The sequence below is a fragment of the Pan paniscus genome, chromosome 5, assembly GCF_029289425.2.
Source record: "Pan paniscus chromosome 5, NHGRI_mPanPan1-v2.0_pri, whole genome shotgun sequence".
Lineage (NCBI taxonomy): Eukaryota > Metazoa > Chordata > Mammalia > Primates > Hominidae > Pan > Pan paniscus.
In genome coordinates this window covers 168,493,534-168,516,135 of record NC_073254.2, presented here as the reverse complement: position 1 = coordinate 168,516,135, position 22,602 = coordinate 168,493,534, and the positions used below count along the sequence as shown (strand labels likewise).

At 40.8% G+C, this 22,602-nt stretch overlaps 1 protein-coding gene across 5 annotated transcripts in view; it reads right to left on the bottom strand.

The window, feature by feature from the left end:
* Positions 1 to 22,602, bottom strand: part of SASH1 (SAM and SH3 domain containing 1) — a 287,004-nt gene that overhangs the window by 58,456 nt on the left and 205,946 nt on the right. For all 5 annotated transcript variants that reach the window (XM_063605015.1, XM_063605014.1, XM_024929063.4 and 2 more), the window contains 3 exons: positions 21,953 to 22,039; positions 19,243 to 19,355; positions 5,862 to 5,963 (listed from right to left, as the gene is read on the bottom strand). In XM_063605015.1, the coding sequence (XP_063461085.1) occupies positions 5,862 to 5,963; positions 19,243 to 19,355; positions 21,953 to 22,039 (302 nt within the window). The remainder of the gene's footprint in view (positions 1 to 5,861; positions 5,964 to 19,242; positions 19,356 to 21,952; positions 22,040 to 22,602) is intronic.

The window sequence follows — 22,602 nt, the reverse complement described above, 5'->3', positions numbered from 1 at the left end:
ATATAGGCATTGAGGTCTGGTGACAAAGGCCTTGTGATCCCTAAAACTTTCATGGCCTGGGCATTCCTGATTCGAGCCAGTGGGCTATTCACATCTCTGTATTCTAGAAAGGAATCGACAGAAAACAGAAAAGCTCCGGCTCTTGCACAAAAAATATTCAAAGCGCCTATAACCCGTGGTGGCTGAATTCTGAAATTAACTGCTCTGCCATAGAGGAAAATCTAAAATAATGAGAATGAATATTTTGGATGGGGTTTCTGGCCAACTCTTCATAAAAATGCAGAACAGGCTAAAGCCAGAGTAAGAGGGGCAAGGGTCATATATATACCTTAGGATTACAATCAAGTTCAAGCAAACTTCAGTGGTGATGGTGGTGGATGGTGATGTGATGATGATGATGATGATGATGATGATGATGATGGTGCTCATGGATGGTGCTCTGAACAGCATGACCAGAGGTGGGCATGGGTGTTGGCAGAAAGTCAGCTAGCAAAATACACAGAGTAAATCAACTGCTTCAAAAAACTGCATTGCTGACTAGCCTATCATCACCTACGCCTCTCAGCCAAAAGAGAAGTCACTCTTCAGAACTTCTGGAAGACTGTGCTCTGAGAGGAGGAAGCATATGGTATTTCTGGCCCTAGGTCTAACTAAGACAGGCTGAATTTATTTGCGGGCCATCTATGAAGAAATAGTTTGGTAAGAAGTTAGTAATGCAAATGTGTATATGGCATCTCAAATCTGTGTGCACACACGAGTGTGATTTTATTTTATTTATTTATTTATATTTTATGAGACAGAGTCTTGCTCTATTGCCCAGGCTGGAGTGCAGTCCTGTGATCTTGGCTCACTGCAACCTCTGCCTCCTGGGTTCAAGATTTTCTTGCCTCAGCCTCCCAAGTAGCTGGGACTATAGGCACAGGCCACCACATCTGGCTAATTTTCTATTGTATTTTTGTAGAGACGGGGTTTCACCATGTTGGCCTGGATGGTCTCGAACTCCTGACCTCAGGTAATCCGCCTGCCTCAGCCTCCCAAAGTGCCGGGATTACAGGCGTGAGCCACTGTGCCCAGCCACATGGGTGTGATTTTAACCTCTGCTCTAAAGCATAAACTGTCAGAAAAGGACCTTTCTCTTTCTCCTTTACTTTTATAACTCAAACATCTAGCACAATGCCTGCTATATAGCAACGGCTCCATAAATGTCTCCCAAACGAATAAAGAAATGCTGAAGAGAATGAAATGTTCCAACTATTAAGAAGAACCCATTTCATTCTCACAATTTATATCTAGCTAATGGTTCTGACCAGCCCTCTGAAAGGGGTCTCATAAACCAATGCTTAATAATGCTTTCTTAGCAGCTTGTTCTAAATGCTTGATAATACTTACATTAACTTTTTCCTAAACAAAACAAGCTTCTCTCTTTGAAGTCTAAGTGTGTGAGGTTTTACTACAGTCCTGTTTCTCTGAATGGACAAAGTCTTCTAACCTCTCCCTTGACTCAGATGCTATTAATCAGGGCAGTATACAGTGGGTCTGATATTAAGGGACCCAGTATGGACAACTGGGTCTTTGTTTTCTCCCCCAAGTTGGGTTTGAATCAGTCCTGAGTTACTGTATTTATTCCTCATGATCCTTTAGGTTCGTGATTTACATCTATATTATGTTAGACTTTAGGATTTGAGGATTAGAGACCCAAAAAGGCACATTGATAACCATGGACACGGCTCTTTTGATTACCTCATCGTCCCGGGACACACTGCTGGCTGGCCTATGACACATTTATTATTATAAACGGTAATGTCTCAGTCACTTTCACACAAAAGTAAACCAGGCAGGACTTTCAGATTCATAATCCTTTGTTTTTTAGCTGCAATGGAAATCTGGTGCTTGATTCAGGAAATTGGGAGATGATGGGAGGATTATATTTATTTCTGATAAACTGCCATTTGTTGCTTAGATAGAAAAAAAGGTAAAGACTGAATCTGTAGTTGCAAGACATAAAACATACTCTTAAGGCAGCCAGGAAGAATGAATGTTCAGGCCAGGTGCAGTGGCTCACGCCTGTAATCCCAGTACTTTGGTAGGCCAAGGCGGGTGAATCACCTGAGGTCAGAGGTTCGAGACCAACCTGGTCAACATGGCGAAACCCCATCTCTACTAAAAATAGAAAAATTAGCTTGGCGTCGTGGCGCATGCCTATAATCCCAGCTAATCGGGACACGGAGGCAGGACAATTGCTTGAACCCAGGAGGCGGAAGTTGCAGTGAGCCGAGATCATGCCGCTGCACTCCAGCCTGAGCGACAGAGTGAGACTCCATCTCAACAACAACAACAAAAAAGAATGAATGTTCAAATACAATGCTCTTCTTGAAATATTTCTGTAGGAGCTGGACATTGGAGAGACAAAGAATACAGTCTTTCTTGCCCAAGGGGTTCACTATTTCCAAGGAGGCTGAAATACGTACAACCAATTTTGATATTCTAGGATAATTGTTTAAGTTTGATCTATAAAGCCAGTTTAACAAAAGCACATAATAGGAAGCAATAAATACGCTTGAGGACGGGAAGGAAAGTTTCAGAGAGCAAGGAACAGTTGGACTCCACCTTGAAAAACTCAGATTTTTACCAGGAAAATTTTGGAGGAAAACATTTTAGATAAAGAAAATTATGTGAGTTAAAGGGCAGAAGAATGAAAAATACAAGGTTTGTTCAGTCATGCATATGGGGTCCGATATGTCTGGTGTATAGGCTATTGGGTGTGGAGATAGAATATGAGATTTAAGAAATTGATTAAAGCCAGATCACATAGAATTTTAAGTGTGCCAAGAAGGGTGGAATTTATCTTATAGAAATGGAAAACCATCAGCGTTTTCAAAACATAACTGCAAGAAAAGAGGGATGTTTTACAAAGATGACTGGTTGTATGGAACATAGATAGGAAAAGACAAGAGACTGAAGACAGGGAGATGGGGTTGTTTCCAAATTTTAAGGATGAGATAACCTAAAAAACAAAACACAACTATATAATACATGAAAAGAGGTAATTCCTTCTGTTTCTGCTCCACACATTGTGAAGATGGCACCCTACAATGTTTGTATGAGGCCAGGCGCAGTGGCTCATGCCTGTAATCTCAGCACTTTGGGAGCCCGAGGTGGGTGGATCACAAGGTCAGAAGTTCGAGACCAGCCTGGCCAATATGGTGAAACCCTGTCTCTACTAAAAAATACAAAACTTAGCTGAGTGTGGGAGTGCACACCTTGAGTCCTAACTACTCGGGAGGCTGAGGCAGGAGAATCACTGGAACCTGGGAGGTGGAGGTTGCAGTGAGCTGAGATCACGCCACTGTACTCCAGCCTGGGTGACAGAGCAATACTCTTATCAAAAAAAAAAAGCCTATATGAAATTCTGGAGCCTTCATTCCTATCATCCCTATGGAACTTGTAGAATAAGAAGCACTGTTTTGGTCATATTGAAACAGTGTGAATAATACAAGGTACGTAAGATGGAAAGGAAAAAGTTAAATTATTATTATTATTATTATTTTTTGCAGAAGACATGATCTTGTTTTCTTGTTTTTTTTTTTTAAAGACAGGATGGAGTGCAGCGGTACAATCACAGCTTACTGCAGCCTTGGCCTTCTGGGCTCAAGCAATCCTCCCACCTCAGCCTCCTGAAGACATGATCTTATATATAGAAAACCCTAACACTATACACACACACACACAGCCTATATAGCTAATAAATTCAGCAAAGTGACAGGATAGAATATCAATGCATGAAAATCCACTGCATTTTTATACACTAGCAATGAACAATTTGAAAAAAATTTAAAAAGCATTGTCACTTACAATAACATCAAAAAGAATAAAATACTTAGAAATAAACTTAATTAAGGAAGCAAGACTTATATACTGAAAACTGCAAAACACTGCTGAAAGAAATTAATGAAGACATAAATAAATGGAAAGATACCCTATGTTCATTGACTGGAAGATTTTGTATAGTTAAAATGATATTACCCAAGTCAATCTAAAGATTCAATGCAATCCCTATCAATTTCCCAACGATATATTTTTCAAAAATAGAAAAACTCAAACTAAGATTAATGTGGAATCTCAAGGAACCTTTAAATAGCCAAAACAACCTTAAAAAACTAGAACAAAATCGGAGGTGTCATACTTCCTAATTTCAAAACTTACTATAAAGCTATGGTAATCAAAACAGCATTGTACTAGCAAAATGACAGAGATAGTCCAATGGAATAAAATAGAGAGCCCAGAAATACATCATCACATATATGATCAATCAATTTTCAAAAAGTATGCCATGACCATAAAATGAGGAAAGGACAGTCTTTTCAACAAATGGTTCTGGAAAAACTGGATATCCACATGCAAATGAATGAAGTTGGACCCATATATTTCATCATATACAAATATTAACTCAAAACAGGTCAAAAACCTAAACTTAAAGGCTAAAACTATGAAACCCTCAGAAAAAAACAGAGGGCAACATCTTCATGATATTAGATTTGGCAATGATGTTTTGGATATGACACCAAAAGCACAGGCAACAAAAAAACAAATAGACACACTAGATTTCAAAATTTAAAAGTGTGTGCATCAAGGACCCTATCAAGAGAGGTAAAAGGCAACCCACAGAGTGGGAGGAAATATTTACAAATCACATATCTGATAAGGGATTAATATCCAGAAAATAGAAAGAACCCCTGCAAGCTAACAACAGCAGCAAAACAACATAACTGAAGACCAGGCAAAAGACTCAGACATTTCTACAAAGATGATACACAAATGGCCAATGAACATATGAAAGATGCTTGAGGGAAATGCAAATCAAAATCACGACGAGATACCATTTCACACCATTAGGATAATTATTATCAAAAAAGTATAATAACAAGTGTTGATGAGAAAGGCAAGAATTTGGAACTTTTGTACATTGTTGGCAGGAAGGTAAAACGATACAGCTACTGTGAGAAAACATATGGCGGTTCCTCAAAAAGGTAAATACAGAATTACTATATGATCCAGAAATTCTACCCCTAGGTATGTGCTAGGTATGTGCAAAAGAACTGAAAGCAGAGACTCAGAGATACTTGTACACCAGTGTTCAGAGCAGCATTGTTCATAATGGCTAAAAGCTGGAAGCAACCTAAGTGTCCATTAACAGATGAATGGATAAACAAAATGTGGTATACACATAGAGTGGAATATTATTTATCCATAAAAAAGGATGAAGTTCTGATATATGCTGCAGCGTGGATGAACCTTGAAAGAATTATGCTAGGTGAAATAAACCAGACACACAAAGACAAATATTGTATAATTCCACTTATATGAGCTACTGAGAGTAGTCAAATTCACAGGGGCAGAAAGTAGAACGGTGGCTGCCAGGGGCAGGGTGTGTGTGGAGGTGGGTGAGGCGGGGGCGTAGGGAGAGTTATTGTTTAATTGGAACAGAGTTTCGGTTTGAAATGATGAAGAACTTCTGGAAGTAAATTATGATGCTGGTTGCATAGCAATGTGAATGTACTTAATGATCAATATCATTAACAGTACCAGTATCACTGAACACTTTAAAATAGCTGATATGGTAAATGTCATCTTATGTATACTTTACTGTAATAAAAAAAAAAAAAACCCAGCATGATAACACTATTTTGACTGTAGATGAGTCTCTGTCAGGTAGAGAAAATAAGCAATCTATATGAACAGACACCTCTTTGCAGACCCAGGTGCGAGTTGGAAGTTTCGAAAAGAAATACAAAGACTAAAATGGTGAAGACTGTCCCTTATCGGAGTAGGTGATCAAGATGTCAAAGACATGATAAACTCACATTGCAGTTTGATGAGCCATCAAACGTTGGGTAAGAACCATCTGGCCAGTCAGCAGGGTCCAGGGCAGCCGACTGCCGGTGCTGGGCCTCGTATTCCTTGAGCTGTAACAAGAAGAAATGGATACTGAAATGGGAAGAATGGCCAGACACTGGCCAGACCTTTTACAGGGAAATGACTCAAATAATACATCTAGGTTCCTGGTTCATAATCTTGTGCTCAAGCAGCAGAGAGATCACTTTGGGTACCTTCTTCATGCCGGTGTTGGTAACTAAGTACCAGCCAAAGACACCTTTCCCAAAACCAAGAGGAAGACAAGTACCCTGCCCTATGGGTTTTCATCTAAGTCAAATCAACAGGCAAAATGGACTCTTTGTATCCTGTGTTCCAGAAAGAATTTTCACTTTCCCCCTCCAACATCAAAACTTCTGTTTCCTCAGCTTGATTATAAAGAAATTGTCTGTAGTTTGGCCTCTGAATTACCTTTCCAAGGGTGTAAGTCAAAAACATGCATGTCCTTTTTAGGAAGAGAAAATGACAGACTACAGACATTTTAGTGAAATGGGGTCAAACCCTGAAACATACACATATATATATGTGTGTGTATGTGTGTGTGTATATATATGTGTGTGTATATATATGTGTTATATATATATTTGTTTTTTACATGTATATAAAACAAATATATATATAAACATATATATATATATTTGTTGTTGTTGTTGAGACAGGGTCTCTACTCTGTCACCCAGGCTACAGTGCAGTGGTGCAATCATGGCTCACTGCAGATTTGACCTCCCAGGCTCAAGCGATCCCACCCCAGCATCCCGGGTAGCTTGGACTACAGGCATGCACCACCATGCCCACCTAATTTTTGTATTTTTTTTTTTTTTTTTTTTTTGTAGAGATGGGGTTTTGCCATGTTGCCCAGGCTGGTCTCAAAATCCTAAGCTCAAGTGTTCCACCCCCTCAGCCTCCCAAAATGCTGGGATTACAGGTGTGAGCCACCATACCCGACCCTGAAACAGATTTTTAACAATCACGTTTGTCTTGTTCAAAATGGCTTCAAGTTGCTAGTCCCATGTTATCACCTAACAAACGTTATGGGGTTATTGGAGACCTTTGAGGATGGTCTCTCTATTGAGATCTTAGAGATATTAAAAGTTTAGGTTCAGAAACAAGGTTTCTAGTTTTTGAAAAACACAGAAAGACAATTGAAATCCTATAGCAGGCCAGGCGCAGTAGCTCACACCTGTAATCCCAGAACCTTGGGAGGCCAAGAGAGGTGGATCACCTGAGGTCAGGAGTTCGAGACCAGCCTGGCCAAGATGCTGAAACCCCATCTCTACTAAAAACACAAAAATTAGCTGGGCGTGGTGGCACATGCCTGTAATCCCAGCTACCCAGGAGGCTGAGGCAGGAGAATCGCTTGAACCTGGGAGGCAGAGGTTGCAGTGAGCTGAGATCGCACCACTGCACTCCAGCCTGGGCGACAAGAGCGAAATTCTGAGGAAAGAAAGAAAAGAAAGAAAGGCTATAGCAAAGTGAGCAGATTTACTTTTAAAAATTTTTTATAATGTCTTTTACTATACTTCCCAAATAAGTGAGCAAATTTAACTTAGCAAGATGAGATCTTTCAGAATGGCATATGTGAGAGAGTGTTACACAGAAATTGAGCTCTGGGGTTCAAAACAATTGTCACTACATTCAAACCCTATTACAAAGCAGTGTGCACATATGAATTTAAGACAGTGATCAAATCATGTTCCATGTGCCAAGCAACTTAAAAACAGAAATAATTGAACCTGCCAGCCCACGTGATGGTGACTGGACAATCCCGAAGCCCTGGAGCTTGAGGATGTGGTAGCGCCACTACAATGACAGTTATTCCTCCAGGAAAAAGCCACTTTCACAACTGTGATTTCAACCTGCGAAATTCTTTTCTGCGTGTATGTGGGAGGAGGTAGGCAGTATTGATTACTGAGTAAGAGCTTGAATGCAGAACCAAATACCAGCTGGGAGGCCTGAGGACAAATTATTTAACCCCTCTATGTTTCAGTTCCTCCACCTGGAAAACAGGCATGACGATAAATCTGTCTTACAGAGCTGTTACCAGAATTAACTATGATAATGCAGCAAAACTCTCAGCACACTGTATCAAAGCAATAGAGTTAGTATAATACTATTATTATTACCATTGTGCTTTCAGAGAAAAGAAAGCTCAAAGTTCACATTAACTTGACGTGTTTAAACTTTTGGGTATTAGGGGTATTAATCATTTTAATCTTTCCATTACATTAGGGACACTTAGATTGTTCCAGTCTTTACTTTATGTTATACACTAGGATGTTCTCTCCATTTTGATATATTGGCCTGTGAAATGCTACATTCTCCCTGTATGATTGAGAGTATCTGCCCGTTGGAAAATGGGATTATCATGAGATTATTACGTCTTCAGGTCTCTAGTCCATGTTTATATCCAACCTTAGCTGCATCTCCTAGGAGCCACTAAATAACTTTCAGCTTTAAGGAAAACAGGTACAAATTTCTAACTAGTCAATCATATATGATGATTTTTTTTTTCCTGCTGTATGCTCATCTCTGCTATCTACTTTGGGGCCTAAAACTATGTGTGCTTTTCTGATAGAGATTTTAATTCTGTGCCCTACCCAAACTTTGCTACTTAACTGGTTTTTTGGTTTGTTTTCTGTAACAGGGTCTCGCTCTGTTGCCCAGGCTGGAGTGCAGTAGTGCAATCACGGCTCATTGCAACCTTGATCTCCCTGATTCAAGCAATCCTCCCATCTCAGCCTCCCGAGTAGCTGGGACTACAGGGGCATGGCACCACATCCAGCTAATTTTTTTGTATTTTTTGTAGAGATGAGGTTTCATCATGATGCCCAGGTTGGTGTCGAACTCCTGGGCTCAAGTGATCCACCTGCCTTGGCCTCTCAAAGTGCTGAGATTAGAGATGTGAGCCGCCGCACCTGGCAACTGTTTTTTTAATTATCCTAATTACACAACTCTAAGTGTTTTAAAGTTACAAAACAAGCTCTCTATTTTTTTTTTTAAGTGCACTGCACAGGAAAAAAAAACCCATGTAATTACACAGGTTATTACATGGATAATTACCTGTTATAATTACATTTTTATATTCCACTTTGGTTCGAGAAGTTTTGGTTTAATTATAATTTCATGAAGGCATGACCATTTGTAATTTCATTAAAGAATGTATATTAAAGCAAATCTGTAGTGTTTTACATTAATTCCAGGAGTTATAAAATAATGACATTTTAAGGTGTTTGTGTGTGTCTTAAGCAAAAACATTCCCTCACATCCTGTGTTCCCAAATCTCATTGTTTTCTCACAATTGAAGTCCATGACATGATTTTTTAGAATGATGGCCATCTTTAAAAGAGTAATGCTTATTCCATCTTGGAGACCTTTAGGGAGAGATATATCATAATGTTCCAATTTCTACTAGTACTTACTATAAAGAGCATTTACATTATATTAAACCGAAATCCACTCCAGCTGCTTTTTAAATTCATTTCTTTCTAATCTGTCCTCAGTAGAGATTTTAAAACACAAACAAACAATCAAACATTCTCCAGGACATCCGAAATATGTACTCTTTAACAACCCTCAGGCACTTGAAGACTGTGATTAAGTTCTTTTCTGCTTCTTTTGAGATAAATCCTTTCCAACTTCTCCCCATGAGATCAATTTTTTAAAAACCTCCTATGGACTCTATATGTGTCCAAATCTCTGTGATTTGATGCACAGTCGCTTTTATAAAGAAATGACTCAACAATACATCTAGGTTCCTGGTTCATAATCTTGTGCTCTGGTATACCAGATGCCCAGATTACCTTAATGACTTTACAAGAATGTCCTATAGGTATAAATTCACATACCCTGCTCTAGAGAACATGACTAAAAGAAGCTGTCTCCACAAAGATATCTAGATGGCTGCTCCCCGTCCCCAATCAGCTTTCAGACATCTCATCCCTGGCATGACAAACTCTACAATGCCATTCACCCTCCAGGGCTCCCCACTCCCTTTGGAATCAGGCTGAGTGAGGCTAGACCCCTCCTGAAATCACATCTCTGTCCAACTTCATCCTTCTCCCTCACTTAGAGGTTTCTCTTAAAAGCCTTCTTTCAATAGGCCACTTGCACAATGCTATATATAGTTTGGATGTCTCTTTCCCCAAACCTTATACTGAAATTGAATTCCAATATTGGGGATGGGGGCCTAAAGAGAGGTGTTTGGGGCTATGAGGGAGGATCCCTTAAGAATAGTTTAACACCCTGGGGAGGGGTGGGGAAGGTGATTTCTCAGTCTATTTGTTCCCCAAATAGCAGCTGTTATAAAAGAGCCAGGCACCTCCCCTCTCCCTCTTGTTTCTTCTCACCAAGTGATCTCTGCACACACACTGCCTTCCACCATAAGTGGAAGCAGCCTGAGGTTTTCACTAGATGACCAATCTCTCAGCAGTAGAATCATGAGCCAAATAAACCTCCTTTCTTTATAAGTTACCCTGTCTCAGGTATTCCTTTATAGCAACACTAAATAGACTAAGATACACAAGAGTCCCTATCTCAGGCTGTGCTTCCAGGGAATCAGATGTATGATACCTGAATTAAGAAAAGTTTGAACCAGGCACGGTGGCTCACGCCTGTAATCCCACCACTTTGGGAGGCTGAGGCAGGTGGATCACTTGAGGTCAGGAGTTCGAGACCAGCCTGGCCAACATGGTGAAACCCTGTCTCTACTAAAAATACAAAAATTAGCTGGGCGTTGTGGCGCTTGCCTGTAGTCCCAGCTACTTGGGAGGCTGAGGCAGGAGAATTGCTTGAACCTGGGAGGTGGAGGTTGCAGTGAGCCAAGATCGCGCCACTGCACTCTAGCCTGGGCGACAGAGCAAGACTCTGTCTCAAAAAAAAAAAAAAAAAAAATTAGCCAGGTGTGGTGGCACGTGCCTAGAGTCTCAGCTACTAAGGAAGCTGAGGCATGAGAACTGCTTGAGCCTGGAAGGTCGAGGCTGTAGTGAACCATTATCACGCCACTGCACTCTAGCCTGGGCTACAGAGCAAGACCCTATCTCAAAAAAAAAAAAAAAGTTCACCATGCCAAAACATCAGTGACAGTCAATGACAAACATTAAGTGCTCTTTGCTTAATCTCCAAAGGACTTTATTTCTGACTTTCACACAGATATGGTCTTGTTGGAATCACATACATACATTATCAGATCAATGTGTAATACTTATTGATTAGATCACATTGACTTGAGCAGTCTTTAGTATAAATAATTATTTTTAAGGAAATGTGATTATTAAATCACGGTCATAGATCTCTCTCAATTTCATATAGACAGTGCTTCCAGTTAAAATGGCAAAGGACATTATTATTCTACAATATCACTCATCAATGCTGAGTATTATCATTCCAATACATTTACTACTATTCTCTTTTATCCAAGGCTTTAAATGTGAGTATATTCCCTTCCCTCTTATCTTCACCCTCCAACAAATTACTCACATAAATGAATAACCTATAGCTTCCAAGTATGGGCTTTCTACATCTTATGGAATTAGTAAAAGATTGAATGTCCTGAACTTACTTGCCAAGAGCTATGTAAGCCCTTAAAATTGGTACAGGCGCACCTCATTTTACTGAGCTTCACTTCACTGCACATCACAGAAACTGCGTTTTACAAATTGAAGGTTTGTGGCAGCCCTGCATCGAACGAGTTTATCAGTGCCATTTTTCTAACAGCACGAGCTCACTCTGAGTCCCTGTTGTCACATTTTGGCAATTCCTACAGTATTTCAAACTTTTTCATTCTTATTACATCTGTTATGGTGACCTGTGATCCGTGACCTTGGATGTTAATATTGTAATTGTTTTGGGGAGCCATGAACCTAAACATATAAGATAGTGAACTTAATGGATAAATATGTGTGTTCTGACGGCTCCACTGACCAGCCATTCTCCCATCTCTCTCCCTCCTGCTCAAGCCTCCCCATTTCCTGAGACACAACATATTTAAATTAGGCCAATTAATAACCCTGCAATCGCCTCTGTGCCTTTAATTGTAAGGAAGAGTAGCGTGCTTCTCACTTTAAATCAAAAGCTAGGAATGATTAAGCTTAGTGAGGAGGGCATGTTGAAAGCCAGGGTAAGCTAAAAGCGAGGGCTTTTGCATCAAACAGTTAAGTTGGGAATGCAAAGGAAAAGTTCTCAAAGGAAACGAAAAGTGCTACTCCACTGGACACACAAATGATAAGAAAATGGAACAGCCTTATTGCTGACATGGAGAAAGTTTGAATGGTCTGCGTAGAAGATCAGAACAGCCACAACACTCTCGTAAGCCAACGCCGAATCCAGAGCAAGGCCCTAACTCTTTTCAGTTCTATGAAGAGATAAGGAGGTGCGTCTTATATTAAATGCAGAAACTATTTTTTTGAGAACACCAACAAATTTATGTGACTCACTTTACTGCAATATGCCCTTTACTGCAGTGGTCTGATGCCAAACCTGCAATACCTCTGAGGTATCCCGGTACACAGAAATTGTTATTTAAAATCTGCCGATGACCTAGATCTCCCTAAGCAACAATTTTACTGATGAGCTCGACTTCCTTAAAGCATATGTGTTAATTATCCATCATAAAGCTATTAGAAAATGTCTGTTAATGCCATTAGATGGGATGAAAGCATTCAGTAAATAAAATATTGAAATCCTAAGTTAAGCTATCTTTTAAAATTACACTAAAAAAGACAGTACACTGAGGTTTGTTTTGTAAATTTCATTCTTTTCCAGTGATTTTTCAGCTTACGGTAATGTTTCACATATTAGTTCTTTGTAGCCTTTTTCATTTTGATCTTCATTTGTATGTGATAACTGGGTTTTTAGGGGTGTGATGAACCACGGTTTTATAATTTACAGTGGGAAAACATCCATCAATGAAATCAAATTCATACAAATGAAACAGAGTGGACCAAACTGTCTTGATCTGAACATCGGCAAAATTTTTCCCAATATGATGACGCCCGCCTCCAAGACCATCTTCTCTCCTGTTGAGATGTCCTGTAATCACTGATCAGGAGCCACAAGCTCCACCCAAGTGTCTTGAAATCCTTGATTGACAGTGAGAGATAAACCCATTTGGTGGCCTGGAGGAATGGTACATCCTATCACACCCTCTGAGGCAGTTTAGCCATTCTCAGTATAGTCAATACGGCGGTGATTAAATAAGTTTCAATCTTTTTTTTTTTTTTTTAAGATGGAGTTTTGCTCTTTTTGCCCAGGCTACAGTGCAATGGTGCGATCTCGGCTCACTGCAACCTCTGCCTCCGTGATTCTCCTGCTTCAGCCTCCCATGTAGCTGGGATTACACGTGCGTGCCACCACGCCTGGCTAATTTTGTATTTTTATTAGAGACGGGGTTTCATCATGTTGGCCAGACTGGTCTTGAACTCCTGACCTCATCAGGTGATCTGCCTGCCTCGGCCTCCTAAAATGCTGGGGAGTTTCAATCTTGAGCAGGTCATAAGTTAAGGAAGGTAGATCCTCTCCACGGACAGTTTTCTGCTTCAAATAACATTTTTCATGAAGTGTTTCATCTCTGGCTATAAAGCAGCTCATTTAGGCACCAGTAGTTGAGGATGTATGCTGCCCTGAGAACAGTCTAATAAGCAGCCCTGTGACTTCCTCATCTGCCAACAGGTGCTCACCCTTGTCTGTAGTATCCAGTAAAGTTTGGAGAATGCCTTGGATTTTTTCTTCTGGTTTCTGTGTTTCTGGGTTGCCTTACAGACAATAGTTGTGCTCTCAATGAGCTTTGTAACTGCTTCTGCAACCACGCAGAGGCAGCCAACGTGGCCGCAGCCAGGCCAAAGGCTTGAAGCTGCCACTCACGTCTGTGCACAGCTGTGCCACCTCTTACTGAGTTGACTTCTGATTTCCTTTCCATGTAAACCATGGCTAGCTATCAAATTATGAGCTCAGAAAGAGCTTCACACAATTTTTTTCTCTGCTTTCTCCCCAGCTTGAAAGTATTCCTTTCTTTTTCAGTTATAGAAACTTGCCGTCTAAAGTGGGCTACATTAAGGCTACTTTTTAACATTTTCTCTTGCCCCAAGAACACTGGATTAGGCATGTCATATTCAACTCCCTTCCCAAACACAGGTGTCCTGAGATGACTGTAGACATCTTCTGCATCTTTGGTTTTACTATTAAAAAGTGGTGCAGTCGGCTGGACGCAGTGGCTCAGGCCTATAATCCTAGCACTTTGGGAGACCAAGGCAGGTGGATCACATGAGGTCAGGAGTTTGAGACCACCCTGGCCAACATGGTAAAATCCCATCTCTACTAAAAATACAAAAATTAGCCGGGCGTGGTGGCAGGCGCCTATAATCCCAGCTACTTGGGGGGCTGAGGCAGGAGAATCGCTTGAACCCAGGAGGTGGAAGTTGCAGTGAGCCAAGATCATGCTACTTCACTCCAGCCTGGCTGAAAGGGCAAAACTCCGTCTCAAAAAAAAAAAAAAAAAAAGTAGTGCAGTCTCATCTCTCTCCAGGAGTAAATGTCTTGCTCACCACAGAAAAACTACATACAGGTCCATACTTCTCATATGCCCATACTTCTCATATGCACTTTCTAGAAATTCAATTTAACTTTTCCCAAATGTATGGCATGCCCAAGGAATGTAATGGGAGAGAAAACATATGATGAGCATTTTGCACCAGCCAGCAGCTAGGCCAGGTGGTTACTGTTGTGGCAAAGCAGACCAGGCTGAGAATGAAGGCGCAGGAGATGAGCAGCATGGACAGGAGGCTGTCACTTTCACCTGCCACCCACTCCACCAACTGCCCCAGCGCCGACCCGCTCATCTGCACTAAGCCCAGCATTCCAATTATAATCTTTTAGTTATTTTTAAATGTACAATATATTATTGTTGACTGTAGTCACCCTGTTGTGCTAGCAAATCCTAGATGTTATTCATTCTTTCTAACTATACTTTCGTACCCATTAACCATCCATACTTCCCCTCACCTCCTCACTACCATCCCCAGGCTCTGGTAACCATCATTCTACTCTCTATCTCCATCAGTTCAATTGTTTTAATTTTTACCTCCCATAAATGAGTGAGAACTTGTGCAGTTTGACTTTCTGTGCCTGGATTATTTCACTTAATATAATGTCCTCCAATTCTATCCATGTTGTTGTAAATGACAGAGACTCATTCTTTTTTATGGCTGGGTAGTGTTCCACCGTGTATATGTACCACATTTTCTTTATCGATTCATCTGTTGATGGACACTTAGGTTGCTTCCAAGTCTTGGCGATCGTCAACAGCACTGCAATAAACATGAGAGTGCAGATAGCTCTATGCTTACTTCCCTTCTTTTGGGTAGATACTAGCAGTGGGATTGCTGCATCATATGGTAGTTCTATTTTTTTATATTGTGAGGAACCTCCATACTGTTCTCCATAGTGGCTGTAATAATTTACATTCCCATCAACAATATATGAGGGTCCTCCTTTCTCCATATCCTTAACAGCATTTGTTATTGCCTGTCTTTTGGATAAAAGCCATTTTAGGCCAGGCACAGTGACTCATGCCCGTAATCACAACACTTTGGGAGGCCGAGGTGGGTGGATCACCTGAGGTCAGGAGTTCGAGACCAGCCTCGCCAACATGGTGAAACACTGTCTCTACTAAAAATACAAAAATTAGCCAGGCATGGTGGTGGGCACCTGTAATCCCAGCTTCTCGGGAGGCTGAGGCAGGAGAATTGCTGGAACCTGGGAGGTGGAGGTTGCACTGAGCCAAGATTGCACCATTGCACTCCAACCTGGGTGACAGAGCAAGACTCCATCTCAAAAAAAAAAAAAAAAAATTAGCCAGGTGTGGTGGCAGGCACCTGTGGTCCCAGCTATTCGGGACGCCGATGCAGGAGAATCGCTTGAACCCAGGAGGCGGAGGTCGCAGTGAGCCGAGATCTCGCCACTGCATTCCAGCCTGGGTGACAGAGTGAGACTCCATCCCACAAAGCCATTTTAATTGGGGTGAGATGATATCTTACTGTAGTTTTGATTTGCATTTCTCTGACGACCAATAATGTTGAGCACCTTTTCACATGTCTGTTTTCCCTTTGTCTTCTTCTGAGAAATGTCTATTCAGATAATTTCTCCATTTTTTAAATTAGATTATTGGATTTTTTTCCTATTGAGTTGTTTGAGTTCCACATATATTGTTTATTAATCCTTTGTCAGACGGTTAGTTTGCAAATATTTTCTCCCAGTATGTGGGTTGTCTTTTCACTTTGCCAATTGCTTTGTTTGCTGTGCAGAAGCATTTTAACATGATGTAATCCCATTTGTCCATTTTTGTTTTAGCTGCCTGTACTTTTAGGATATCACTCAAGAAATTTTTGCCCAGTCCAATGTCCTGGAGAATTTCCTCAATGTTTTCCTTTTACTAGTTTCATAGTTGAGTCTTAAAGATTTGTCTTTTAATCCATTTTGATTAGATTTTTCTATATGGCAAGAGAGAGGGGTCTAGTTTCATTCTTCTGCATATGAATATCCAATTTTCCCAGCACCATTTATTGAAGAGATTGTTCTTTCCCCATTGTATATTCTTGGCACCTTTGTTGAAAGTGAGTTCACTGCAGATGCACGGGTTTATTTCCGGGCTCTCTATTCTATTCCATTGGTCTATATGTCTGTTTTTATGCCAGTACCATGCTGTTTTGGTTACTACAGCTCCGTAGTATAGATTTGAAGTCAGTTAATGTTATTCCCCCAGTTTTGTTCTTTTTGCTCAGGGTGGCTTTGGCTGTTCTAGGTATTCTGTGGTTCAATACAAATTTTAAGATTATTTTTTCTTCTTTCCTTTTTTTGGGGGGTGGGGGGGATGGATTCTCACTCTCGCCCACGTTGGAGTTCAATGGCATGATCTTGGCTTACTACAACCTCCGCCTCCCTGATTCAAGCTATTCTTCTGCTTCAGCCTTCCAAGTAGCTTGCTACAGACACGTGCCACCACGCCTGGCTAATTTTTGTATTTTTAGTGGAGACGGGGTTTCACCATGTTGGCCAGGTTGGTCCCGAACTCCTGATCTCAAGTGATCTGTCCGCCTCGGCCTCCCAAAGTGTAAGATCATTTCTTCTAATTCTGTGAAGCATGTCATTGGTATTTTGATATGGATTGCACTGAATCTGTAGATTGCTTTGGGTAGTATAGCCATTTTAATGATATTGATTCTTCTAATCCGTGAACATGGAATAGCTTTCCTTTTTTTTTTTTTTTTTTGGTGTCCTTTTCTTGCATCAATGTTTTATTGTTTTCATTATAGAGAGCTTTCACTTCTTTGGTTGAGTTTATTCTTAGGTATTTTATTTGTGGCTACTATAAATGGAATTACTTTCTTGATTTCTTTTCAGAGTATTTGTTGCTGAACACATACACAGAAATGTATGTGTTGATTTTGTAGCCTGCAACTTTACTTATCAGTTCTAATAGTTTTTCAGTGGAATCTTTGGTTCTCTTTTATTTCTCTCTCTTGCCTGATTGCTATAGCTAGGACTTTCAGTACTACGTGGAATAACAGTAGTGAAAATGGACATCTTTGTCACATAACTTTTATTATAGGATATTGTTGTAATTGTTCTATTTTATTTTTATTGTTGTTAATTTTTTATTATACCTAATTTATAGATTAAAGTCTACCATGGATATGTATGCATAGGAACATAAGAAAAAACATACATAGTATGTATAGGGTTTGGTACCATCTGCAGTTTCAGGCATCCACTGGGGGTCTCAGAACATATCCCTTGCATGTAAGAGGGAACTACTGTATATTAAACTAAACTGAGTATATGTGTGCCATTGTTTCAAGGTTTCAGACCTTTAAGGTTCCACTCAATGGTTGCTATAGGTTGAATGTTACGGTTTCTATGTGTTGAATGTTTGTCTCTCCCCAAGGTCATGGTGAGAATTTGGTAGTTGTTGTGGCGGTGTTAAGAGGTGAAACTTTGGGAGGTGATAGGGTAGTATTACCGTCATTATCAAAGGGCAAGTTTGCCCCCTTTAGCTTCTTGGCATTCCTCCTTCTGGCTTATAAGCATCTAGCCTTCCTCCCCTGCAGATCATGTGGTGTACAAGGTGTCATCTTAGAAGAGCACAGTCTCACCAGACACCAAACCTGCTGGGGCCCCTTGACATTAGATTTCCCAGCCTCCAGAGCTATGCGCCAATAAATTCCTGTTCTTGATGAATTACCCAGTCTGTGGTATTCTGTTACAGCAGCACAAAATGGACCAAGACAATGGTAAAGTCTTAACTCATTCAATGGTTCCTTGGTGATTTGAAGGTTTTTGTCAATTTCTAAACCTGTTTATTTGGGACTTATCTGCACAGTACTGAACCAACTGTTCAAAGTGAAAATTCAAGAATCAATGGGTTTGTTGTTCAACAACAAAGCAAGGAATCTCTTAATAAATTGCTGCCTTACTATCATAAATGCTGCTCTAGTATCCTGAAGGTTGATTAGGCTTCTTGTAGTGCCTAACTTAACTCAGGGGGAAGTAATAAAAACAAAAAACAAACACAATAAATTGCAATTAATATTTACTTAGATATGAAAGTAAGTATAACCTTTAGATTATTCAAAATTCAGTTTGTGAAGGCATCTTATAGAACCGATATTTATAGGCCAGGTGCGCTTGCTTATGCCTGTAATTCCAACATGTTGGGAGGCCGAGGTGAGAGGATCACTTGAGCCCACGGGTTTGAGACCAGCCTGGGCAACATGAAGAGACCCTGTCTCTGTAAAAAATTTAAAAACTAGGTAGGTGTGGTGTCACACACCTGTGGTCCCAGCTACTCAGGAGGCTGACATGGGAGGATTGCTTGGACCCAGGAGGTTGAGGCTGCTGTGAGTTGTGATTGCACCACTGCACTACAGTCTGGGCAACATAGTGAGACCCTATCTCAAAAAAACAAAAAATCCTGATGTTTACAATGTTTTTAGTACATTTGATTTTTATTTAATAATTGATCTTTTACTACTGATTACATTCTTTTCAAAAGCTTGTGAATTTTGCAGCTGCATTCAGAAGGCCATTTTCCTCATTAATGTGGTCCACAGATCAAAAATATTTGCCATTCATTCATTCATGTTTTCATTGACTATAGAAGTTTCACCTCACAAAGTAGAATGTTTGTATCAAGTAAACAGAATAAATATTTTATCTGACAACATGGGTACCTGATTCCTATACCCCTTGTTGGCCGCAAACATTTTTACACTTCAGAAAGTCAAGTCCTCACAAATATAAACCAGGTATCTGCATGCTTACCCTAGCAAGTGCTTCCTCAATTGTGATCATCTTTTCTTTGACCATCATCATTAGCTGAATCCGCTCCTCATCGCTCATCGTTATTTCACTGGCAACATAACCAACGTCTTCTCCTGGAGATTGAGGACAAAGAACAACAGGAGTGAAAACAAGAATGGCGAAACAGAACGTCAATGCTGAACATCTGCTGTCTCGGGCTAGAGAAGAATGTTGCTCAGGACACTATGTATGTTGAACGTTACTGATGAAGCAAAGGGTGGCAAAAATATGCTGCTTTTTAAGAAGCCAATAAGCACCTCTGATTGAGAAACAGGCTTGCAGAACACGTGGGTGTCACCATAGAAACAAATCCTTCAAGATGATCAGAGCCTTTGAGATAGAGTACCCAGTGGACGGGTTTTGGAGGAAAGTGAGAGAGAGCTCCTCGCTATAGGTGGAGTAAAGATCTAATTTACACACCCAACTGGATCATACAAGCATTCCAAGGCTCCTTCAGCTGTGGGTTCTTTGTGTCCTTCCATTAGAAATACAAATGAGAAGAAAATATTTTTGCAAAGAAGTGGGAAAGAATCCTAGGTCATGACAGAGGAAGGTCACAGAGTTCAGACCTGGCAAAACCTTCCATTCCTACTAAGTTATTTCACTGTTATTATTCCTCAAAACTAAGTGCACCGGGCACAGTGGCTCATGCCTGTAATCCCAGCGCTTTGGGAGGCCAAGGCAGGTGGATCACTTGAGGTTAGGAGTTCGAGACCAGCCTGGCCAACAAGGTGAAACCCCATCTCCACTAAAAATACAGAAATTAGCCGGGCATGGTGGCAGGCACCTGTAATCCCAGACACTCAGGAGACTGAAGCAGGAGAATTGCTTTGAACCCGGGAGGTGAAGGTTGCAGTGAGCCAAGATCACACCACTGCACTCCAGCCTAGGTGACAGAGCAAGACTCCATCTGAAGACAAAAAAAAAAAAAAAAAATGCTAAGTGCAAATCACAGACATGAAGCATGTTGAGTTAATCAGAAGAAGGGTGCCATATAGGTCTGTATCTGAAAGTATTATTGTCATAAATTGGTTTCCAAACTGAGGGAAAATCAACTTCCAACTCACACCTGAAGGCAGCTAGAACCGCAGAGAAGAGAATGTCCCATTAGATTCCAAAGATTTTCCTACAGAGCAAACAGACTGCTATTGCCTCTGGTATATCTGAGCCACATGGGGCAGTGGTGCCCCTGGTCAGCGTGTGGGGAAGGACATGTTACTGAACATGAGCTTTAACATCCCCACTCCAGTCCCACACCCTGCTCTCCTCCCCATCTTTCTCATTCGTACTTTTTACCAGCTTCCAATATCGTTAGGATGCCCCCGGCTGTGGCTTAATTTGCCTTTGGTGTAAGAGACAGAGGGAAAGAGTCTGCCTGTAGACTTGTAGGAAACCATTTCAGGCATGGCTGACTTTGGAATTTATGTTGCCCTGTATTTCCATCTAATTTCCATTTTGCAATCAATCAATCCAAAAATACTCCTCAAGTTCCCTCAAGTTCCCTTTGCTACTTGCACAGGGAGAATAATAGTGTGTGCTGGGTGAAGAGAGAAGCCTGCTGGGTTGATTCATTTTACTATCTGTGTCACCTCAAATGGCAGAGCGGGTGATGGGGAGTTGGTTGGGTTCTTTAAAAATCCACGTTAGCTGGTAAACTGTTGGCTTCCTCCTTCCCTCCCTCTCCCTCTGTACCTCTCCCTTTCCCTTAGCTTTAGACTGTTTTTTTTTTAGAATCCAAGGTTTATTTTGAATCACAAGTGACGCTGGGTGAATACAAAAAACTGGGAATGCTTAAAAGTAGGACAACTTGAAAAAAGAACCAAGCGGAATGTTGCCAAGGAACCCAGGTGTGCTGTGACGTGTCTGCTGTTCACATCCGTTTTTCTCATTTCCACGTGTCCTGATAATTAGACAGACGTTCCACACAGCACAGGACACTAAGATTTTGTAAAGGAAAACAAGCAGTGTCACTGGTGATCAAGGAAAACTTTTTAATCTACTGATAACCTCATTCAGCTGGACTGGAATCTGGAAGTGGATTTGTTCTGGTTTCTTCTCTGAATACTGGGGAAACATAAATTATGTAACTGAGCCTCAAAGGGATGATATATTTACTTACTATATAAACAACAACAAAAGACACAGCCAAGAGTAGGGCAGAACTCCCTTCACAAAGCCGCCCGGGCAAATTCCCATGATGTCAGACCACTGGAGTTTCCAGGGGCAACACCCCATAACCGTCCCGCTGCAGAAGAGCATCAGAAGTTCAGAAGAATGCAAAGGATCTCAGTGGGAACGCGGACAGGAGAGCCCCAAACCAACACATGCTAGGGCTCTCTAGGCCCTTTCAGGCTAGATCTTGACGAGAGAAGAGTAAAGATCTTTCTGAGGTTGGTGCGACTGAGGAAACGAAAGCTTCGGCCTCTGCTGTCAGATCTATGAAAGGAAAGAACTGTGAACTTGTCCCCTTTTGTTTTCTTCGACTTAAAACAAAAGAAAATCACTGGAACAAAGTCTTAAAGTAATAACAGAAATGTCAGAAAAGTTGAACATCTTATGGGCACATGCGGTGAGTTACGCTAACTTAGAGCATCCACTGAGATTAGCCGCACAGGATTCTTCCCATGTTAGAGCTAAAAGGACCTACTGCCCGCCAGCTGCATTGCAGTACCTTTTGAAGTCTGTCTCATTATTCCTTTCTGGTTCTTTCGGAAGTTCTGCCAGAAATACTTATTTTTCTTCTTCCAGTCTCCTTTTCCTTAAAAAAAAAAAAAAAGGAACAAAAAGCACAAGCAATAAATTCATCATTAATAACAAAAGTAGCCTCTTCCTTGTAATTCGAAGCTGGTAGGAATACTTTGATTTCACAAAAGGACAGTTTTTTCTTTCAGTTAGTGAGAGAATGGGAGATGCCTATAAAGTTGTTTAAAAGAAATGCAAATTTCCTAGTAGCAAGAAACGGTGCAGTGAGGTTAAGATGAGAAACGGAAACATCAAAAAGGAAGGCAGAACATGCATTCTTGTGTTTACTTTGATGTTTGTTTAACTAGTATGCCTAATTTGGCCTCGTCTTGCAGTATATTTCCCCCCTTTGGTCTTAGCCACAATTATTTCAACTACACCACAAATAGGGTATTTTAAGAAGTTCACTTGGTTTTGTTGTTATTTCTGTTGTTGATCTACCCTTGGTTTATTTCTGTTATTCCAGATTTAACGACAAGAAGAGAATGGTTGGTATGTCCTGGGCCCACAGGTCAGGGGAGTTGGTCCCCTGGGTCTCTGGGTCTGGCCCCCAGTGTTACTCTCAGAAGTGTGGTCTGC